Here is a 7,983-nt window from a genome sequence, read left to right as displayed (position 1 = left end):
CGACCAGTTACAAGTTGTACAAGTACATATTCCTGTCTTTATCCGTAACAATGTGACGTGGCGTGTGTAACGTTGCATGGGTTTGTGATTGTGCTGTGACGCAGTTTTCTGACATACTGCGGTATTTGAATCTCACGCACAATAGAGGTTTTCATCATTGCACCTGCATTTATCTTATCAAAATGTTCGGTTAAAAAACAAACGCCCGGTGATTGAACAACTGTGAATGGATAGGAAAACTTATAAGGTGTCAAAAATGACTATCGCATTGTCTGCTGACTGTGTTTCTATGCGCATATAGCACACACAACGTAATGGAGTAAGCCACAAGACAAACAAATGCCAAAACTGTCATAACAACGTTTGGAGCATGCCATTTCTGCCATGAGATACCAGCTTTTTTAGCTTGCAAACCTTAACTATAAGAGATATACACATAAAGGGGCTATTTGTTGGAATGATGAATTAGAGTTGTGTAACAGGCTGCTTGACACAAGCGCTTGGTCTTTGACCCCGAGTTTGCTTTACGTCAAAGATGAATGATTGTTTACCAGAACAATTAACAATACCTACTTGTTAGTCCATGATAAGCCCTATCTAAGCTATCAGCGATTCAAACGGATCCATGATTGGTTGGAAAAGTCCAGTGAACCAATCGGAGGAGGTGTGAGGCAATGATTTTACCATCGGAAGCAATAAAAAGGTCTTACAGCTACCTCTCTCATTCAAATGTTCACTGAAAAGTTACATTCAGCTCTGTAAAAAAAAACTAAGGGCACTTTTTGTTTTACGTCGTTTTTGGACAGAAAAGGACGACGTAGCACTGCACTCAAATTTTTCATAACTTATTTCAACGATTTGGTCACTTTTTGAGTGACTTTCTTCGCCATGCTTGAGTTGTGGGGCACACTTGTGTCGGTTTTACTGGCGGCGTCCACTAGCGTACTTTCTCAGACAAGCACGATGCTAAGTAAGTCTGTCTGTCTTATTCTGCAATCTTCAATGCACTAGCTATCTTTCTAGATAAGATGTACCCGCTTATGCCGTATGCCACATTTCTTTTCTGAAATATTCTTTGATTATTTCTGCTCGCAAGACATAACAGAATTGATCTAATGAAAACGACACGAACCATGTACCAGCTTTCACTCTGTCATGTGTTTTGTACCATTTTTATATAATTATGTAATGATGTATGTTGATAGATTGATTGATTAGGACTTTAATGATTCAATCTGTATCCCTGTTATATTTTGTCTCTCTTACTTCTTCCCTCATGACCTCAATGGAAAGCGTCTGATTTGAGCTTCTCATAAATGAACAAAGGTTTAACAAATCAAACAAATAACATTTTGACCGAATTCTACACACCAAGAGGAAATTATCTGGAAGTAACGCTATAACTTACAGGTGAGAGGTGAGATATGAATATGTCATAATCGCACTTTCTACATACTATCAACATGTTTTCCCCATAACTTTTATTTTTATACAGATGTCACCAGCGGGTCTTATGAGTGTTGGAGCGGGCCGTCCTCCGGTAGTTACCGGGGGAACCAGTCAGAGACTGTGACGGGCAGGACATGTCAGCGGTGGGACGTACAGATACCGCACACACATACATTCTTCCCGTGGGTGAGAAAAACTGACTCTGATGAAAATGCAATCGGTTTAGAAAAATCAAATTGCTGAATACTTTTCATAACTGTTAATCATTTAGGCGGCTTTTCCAATCAGTTTGTAGTAGTTGGAATAGAATGACACGGGCGTTTTTTGTGACAGTAAAACTTACGCTCATACATGAACCAGAGCCCGAAGCGACATGGCGAGTTTCCCAAGTGAGCCAGGCCATTTCCAAACAAGTCTCCTCTAAACTCATTGTCAAGCCTCCTTCAACAAATTTGTCGCTTCACATGCGTCTTTGCTGCAACTTACATGTTCTTTGACCTTCTTTCAAACTGTGGTGTGTGTTATTTGCCACGATATCTTTTTTTCATCAAAATTTGAACAATCGCAGTTTGGACGACAAAGGGTTTCGGACAATGTTTGCGGTCTGTAGCATTTCTGAAACTGGAATTAAAAACAGAAATACCATACGGCCTATAACTAAGAAATCTATTATTTGCTGCATCTACTGTTGTAGCTTTTTATGTATAGTCCATCTATTTTGATTGTTTGATTTATCTGTATTGCTTGACTTTTATCCCTATCGACACGTTATCGTAGATACTTTCTTAAATTGTTAGCATTTTAATGTTGTTATCATCTCATGAGTTAATCTTCTTAACCGCATGCACCTTCGGTTATATGACTGTTATATTGTCTTGATAAAGAATATAATGATTAGTTAAAAAAAGGGTTGTGGTCTGTCATCCAAATAAACCTTTGGTTCACTAACTTTTGCCCCAGTTGTTTCCCGATGCCGGCCTTGTAGAGAACTTCTGCCGTAACCCCGACAACGGACCGGGCAACCCGTGGTGCTACACGACCAACCCCGGGACACGATGGGAGTATTGTGATATAAAGCCATGCGGTAAGCTGCTGTCAAGATTGATATAACAAACGTCTTGAAACTGTCAAAATAGGTAATCACTGTTAAGAAGACACGGGCCCCCTAGTCAGGCAATGACCTTACCCTATACATATGGTATTCCGTTGTTATACTTCATTCTAACTGAATAAAATACATGGTGCTAGTTTATTTAGCCCGGATTCTTTTGAGGCAGTGGAAGACAAATTTCCCCACTTCTATAATATGCGGGTTCTTTGATTGTAAAAGTAGCATATTTATTATGGTCAGTAATAGTGGAAAGGTAAGTGTGAGTTTTGGACACGCAGGTAAATAATTGTTTTCTTCTATCGCCATATAATGAACGATTAGATATGAAATGACTTTCGTCTTTCGATGCATTTGAGGAGCGATATTTACAAATCCTCTCCGACATAGGGTTTGTAAATATTGCCCCTCTAATGAAATAAAGAAAGTTTTGTGAAACCAAGAGAAACTGCATCAACGATTTATTGAACTGGATTCAATTTATTTTCAAGATACAGAAGCAGCCCTGACAACTCAGGTCCCCCCAACTGGCACCTTGCAAACCTCCGGTACGACAGCGACTCCTGGCGATTGCGGACGGCCATACATAGAACTGTCGGAGTCCAGAATTGTCGGCGGACAAGTGGCTCGACATGGGAGCTGGCCTTGGCAGGTGCGTAGTATTTTGCCGTCAGTTTTTATGTCATAAATATAGCGATGACATCATACAAAACATCTATGATGTTTTGGCATATACGAGACCGGTGTTTGCCTTGCATTTTTGTCGACGCCTCAGGAGCGGAGGCATCTTTATAGTATTGTGATCGCTCTAAAAATATTGTAAAAATTACACAAAAGCAAAACCTACAGAATAGATTTTGCTTTACCTCAAAAACTCGATAAGCTGTGGATGGATCTGTTTTGGTATATGGGTAGATGAAGGAATACCTTTATTGCACATTCTTTCCACACTGTGCTAAGTACAGGTCGGAACAAAAACATGTTGAAAGTTAATTATGCAACTTAAGGAACATGTCGCCGAGGTGTTTCTTTTTAAACATCTTTCTTGTTTCTTGTTTGGACAGGCGTCCTTGAAACTGCAGGGGTCCGGTCACGTGTGCGGAGGTTCGCTCATTTCCCCCGGCTGGGTCCTCACAGCGGCACATTGTGTGGAAAGGTGAGCTGCAAGCAGAATAACGCTATCTCTGAATGGAGTTTAAACTGTAAATGCCAACACAAAAATTGGACTTACCCAAATTTTCGACTGATCAGCTCCAGTCTTTGTCAAGGAGTGAGCAATCCACTGCTTCTGTGACGTCACGTTATGCAGATGAGACACGTGACTCGGAGAGCAGTGGATCATAGGTTGCAGAAAGTCTATGGCGCCCTCCGTCTCTGTTGAGGGATGATTGTAATGCCCGGATGTAGATGGACTCCTTAATCCCTCTCGCAAAAAATTCTGATTCTGTGTCCAGAATCTTAACCTTGTCCAATGAAACCGAATGTCCAGGCGACTCTAAGTGAATGTGTTTAGAAACTTCAGAAGAGGTTGTGCTCGGACGCTTGTGTTCGTTGAAACGGGTTTTCAGTGAGCGTTCAGTCTCTCCAATGTACGTTTCTTTACACTGGCCTCTAATGGTTTGACCTTGACAAGGAATGAGGTACACAACTCCGCACTTGTCCTCCCTAGGTGTTTTATCCTTAGGCGCTACTAGGGCATTTCGAAGTGTTTTTGTTGGCTTAAAACAGGTCTTTATGCCATGTGATGTGAAAATGCGTCTAAGTCCTTCAGACACCCCTTTACAGTTTAAACTCCATTCAGAATGACTTCTACCAACACAGATGAACTTTCAAGTGAAGAATAACGCTATGCTCACATTTGCATCTGTGCCCGTAGGGCGTGTAGCCCCGGCCGGGCTCTGAAGTTTGTCTCGGTGAACTGCCGGATACCCAATATTTTGCTCGTGTTGCTTTTATGATTAACTTATGTCGTCTAGTTGTCTCTGGTCTCCAGTTGATTTTAACTACGACTTTAAAGAATCCGGGGGCCCGCCCGTGCCCCAAAATAGTCCAGTAGCCGAAGGTTGTCCAAGTAGACCACGTAGGGGTCACGCCCGGAAGTACAGAAAATAAAAGTAAAACAGTCCATAAGCTTTTTTTTCAATTGTGACCATAGCATAAAAGGGATGCTGTGTGCCTAGCTAGATTTGCATGAATTTAAACGATGAATTGGATAGTTAGAAGACTGAAAATGTTTTCATGGGATAGATTATCATCATGATAGTTTTCATGTGATTTATGTCCCAATGATCATGACTATATGAAATGTATGTATGAATGAATGTCATTATACTCCTTTGAAAGAAATTCAGATTCAGATTTATTACAATCAACCTTGCATGTAACATCCTCGTGTTTACATGAAATTTAACGTGAAATATGTTTATAGTTACATATTAAGATTGAAACCGTTACATTATATAGTATAAAAATCACGCATATCACAAGCGAACAAACATGGTTAAAACAGTTCAAGCAGATCATCGATATGTTGTTCCAAAACAATCTGGGTAAATTGAAGTTAACTGCAATCGCATAGTAGCAGATTAGTTCTTATTATATAGCTTCAGAGCTCTAGGTAAGAATGACAGTTCGTGCCTCTTTGATCGGCTGTGTGATGTTTTAACCCGTCTATCACGGCGAAGGTTGTAACCATTGTCTACTGGGCGAGATACAAAACTGCTCAAGGGGTTTTCCCCATCGTCCAAAATACTCTGGAGGGCTCGTAGTGTTGCATGGTCACGTCTAGCTGACAACGACGGGAATGAGTTTGACGGAATGCCGATAATTCGACAGCACCTGTTCTGCACGCCTTCTAGTGGGAGTCAGGCGGCATACACCTCACCGTGCTCAGTCTGTTTGTAAGATATATGCTATATTTGTGAATGTTTGATACAAAGTTAGATGAAAATATCAACGACAAGGGCATTGCATTTTAAATCAATGAAGCTGTAGGCAACTTTCTGAAACAAGTTCTAACTGTAATTTCCAACACAAAAAATGGACTTGACCAAATTTTCGATTGTACAACACCAGTCTTTGTCAACTTATGATCCACTGCTCACTGAGTCACGTGTCTTATCTGCATAACGTGATGTCCTCTCAGCGGTGGATTGCTCACTCCTTGACAAAGACTAGTACTGGTGTCGTACAGTCAAAAATTTGGATAAATTTTTGTGTTGGAAATTACTGTTAGAATTTGTTTCAGAATGATTTCTACCGACACAGATGAACTTTCAAGCTGTATGCAACTTTGATAACTGGGTGGGGAATTCATTAAGTATTACACAAAGTCTAGCATAGAACATCTATTAGTACTCTTGTGTTGATGCAAAGGACTGAGGCTTTATTTTTCTTATGTAACAGCTATGCCACACAGAACGACCTGGGATTCTGGCGAGTCAGTCTGGGAAACTACTATCGTCTTCTCCCTGACGTCAGCGAACAGAACCTCGCGATATCTCGCGTTATCATGCACGAGAACTACACAGCTGACATCCTTGATAATGACGTAGCCTTGATCAAGTTGGCTAACGACGCGACACTGAATGACTACGTTAAAACTGTCTGTTTGGCACCGGATATCCTACCACATCCGGGGACTACGTGTTACGTCACTGGATGGGGAGACACAGGTATTATGCCTTCGTTGTCTTCCTAAATCATTTAGATGATATACAATATGCAACAAGCTAGGAAAATACATAAAACTGAAAGATACCGTATATACCTTATACTTGGTAACATTTTGGTCAATCCAGATGATATCCTACTCAGAGCTTCGGCCGCTGCCTATGCGATATACATTGGGGAGACTCTGCTAAACCGGGCTGAGGTTTCCGCTTTAAAACTGTCGGTGCCGTAGCCTCTAGCTAGCTGTCAGCCAATCAAAGAATTGCCTAAATGTTTTCCTTAGGTAAAGTCTATTCTCTGATTGGCTGACAGACGGTTAGAGGCCACGCCCACAGAAGTAGAAACCTCATCCTGGTTAAGCGTAGGAGAATGCAATATTTGTGACATATGAAGCTGAACTTACGACTACATAAAAAAAAATGCTGTTACGTTCTAGGGGCAGGAAGTGGCAAGTCGTTGGTGCTGAGACAAGCCCCGGTGTCAATCATCGATATCCACACCTGTAACTCCGCCCCCTGGTACAACGGTGCCGTCACGGATAATCAGTTCTGCGCAGGGCATCCGGGCGGTGGCGTCGATTCATGTCAGGTAATGCTACCTTAAGTTATCTATTCTTTTAGGTTATCTTCTTTTGTGACTCATAAATCACGACCAATATATAGTCCTTGTGTTGTTATCATTTCCTCATTGCCTTCGCCAAGAAGGTTATGTTTTCTGTTGCGTCTGTCTATGTGTGAGCACGATAACTCAAGACTACCTAAGCGGAATGTCTTGATATTAGATGTGTGGGTAGGTATATATAAGACCTCAACATAATTAGATTCTCTAGCGGCATGTTTTAGTACTGCAGTGGGATTTTGATACCTCGTTGTTACTTGCACTTGGTTACTTTGACTGTTCTCCTGTAACATTACCATACGAAGTGTTTTGACCGAATGTTCGCTGAGAATAATATCAGTCTTGTTTCCACAGGGCGACTCCGGCGGACCGTTGGTGTGCGAACGGCATGACGGGACATGGTTTCAAGTGGGTGTGACGTCATGGGGGTGGGGCTGTGCCATACCAAATCGTCCCGGCGTCTACACCAAGTTAGACAATTTCTTCACGTGGATACAGGACAAAATAACACAGCAGTAGCTTTATAAACTTCATTCTTATTCGACTAATTGTAGTTTCTACTAGTGTATTTAGCACTTCCTAGAAAGAGTTCTTTGAGTGATAGGTGATGTGCTACTAACTATACACAACAATGCAAGGGTGTGGTGTGGACTTTGTTGTTTTAGTTTTTCTTACCTATGAAATGGGCTTAGCTTTTAGTCTTATCTTGTGATTTGTGTACCATTTGTTGACTGTATGGGCTTGATCAATTTGAAAAACTTGGCCTTTACGTTTTGCATCTGATTGGGACCACCAAGTCATTTTGTTGCTGTAGTTTGGATTTGACGATGTTGATATACATTCTGCTTGTTGCTAAGGCTATCGAACATAAAGCAAATAGACCCGCTCTTTTCACAAGGAGTTCTCACGGGAATGTATAAAGTGGATCATTAAAGTAAAAAAAAACATCATTACGTGTGTAAATTTTGTATTTTACATTTTCTTTGTCACTTCCATAGATCTAGACGCTACATATTCCTGTTGGTATATTGCTACACAGATAGATTTTCATGCTCATGTGTGTAAACCCAGCCTTTATAGCACAGCATTATGTGACAACATTACGTTCTACGCCAATCAGTGGTCAAGGGACGCGA

At 41.1% G+C, this 7,983-nt stretch overlaps 1 protein-coding gene across 2 annotated transcripts; it reads left to right on the top strand.

The window, feature by feature from the left end:
- The first annotated feature begins 80 nt into the window (after positions 1-80).
- On the top strand, positions 81-7,797 carry LOC136448828 (plasminogen-like). 2 transcript variants are annotated; one of them, XM_066448483.1, is made up of 8 exons: positions 81-970; positions 1,496-1,635; positions 2,410-2,533; positions 3,055-3,209; positions 3,622-3,713; positions 5,963-6,231; positions 6,666-6,817; positions 7,202-7,797. In XM_066448483.1, the coding sequence occupies exons 1-8, from the start codon at positions 889-891 to the stop codon at positions 7,364-7,366; spliced, it is 1,179 nt and encodes a 392-aa protein (XP_066304580.1). In that variant the 5' UTR covers positions 81-888; the 3' UTR covers positions 7,367-7,797. The 2 variants fall into 2 exon arrangements, with proteins under 2 accessions (XP_066304580.1, XP_066304579.1); XM_066448482.1 differs by having other exon boundaries at positions 3,049-3,209.
- The last annotated feature ends 186 nt before the right edge of the window (positions 7,798-7,983 follow it).

Source organism: Branchiostoma lanceolatum, chromosome 14 (assembly GCF_035083965.1).
Source record: "Branchiostoma lanceolatum isolate klBraLanc5 chromosome 14, klBraLanc5.hap2, whole genome shotgun sequence".
NCBI classification, from domain to species: Eukaryota; Metazoa; Chordata; class Leptocardii; order Amphioxiformes; family Branchiostomatidae; genus Branchiostoma; species Branchiostoma lanceolatum.
Note: the sequence above shows the minus strand (reverse complement) of the source record. Positions and strands in the feature narration are given on the sequence as shown.

Excerpts from the sequence above, each read along its gene's own strand:
- LOC136448828 (XM_066448482.1), top strand. The coding sequence starts at position 889 with ATGCTTGAGTTGTGGGGCACACTTGTGTCGGTTTTACTGGCGGCGTCC. Across the intron at positions 3,714-5,962 it reads GCGGCACATTGTGTGGAAAG|CTATGCCACACAGAACGACC; the intron begins GTGAGCTGCAAG and ends CTTATGTAACAG. Across the intron at positions 6,818-7,201 it reads GTGGCGTCGATTCATGTCAG|GGCGACTCCGGCGGACCGTT; the intron begins GTAATGCTACCT and ends TTGTTTCCACAG.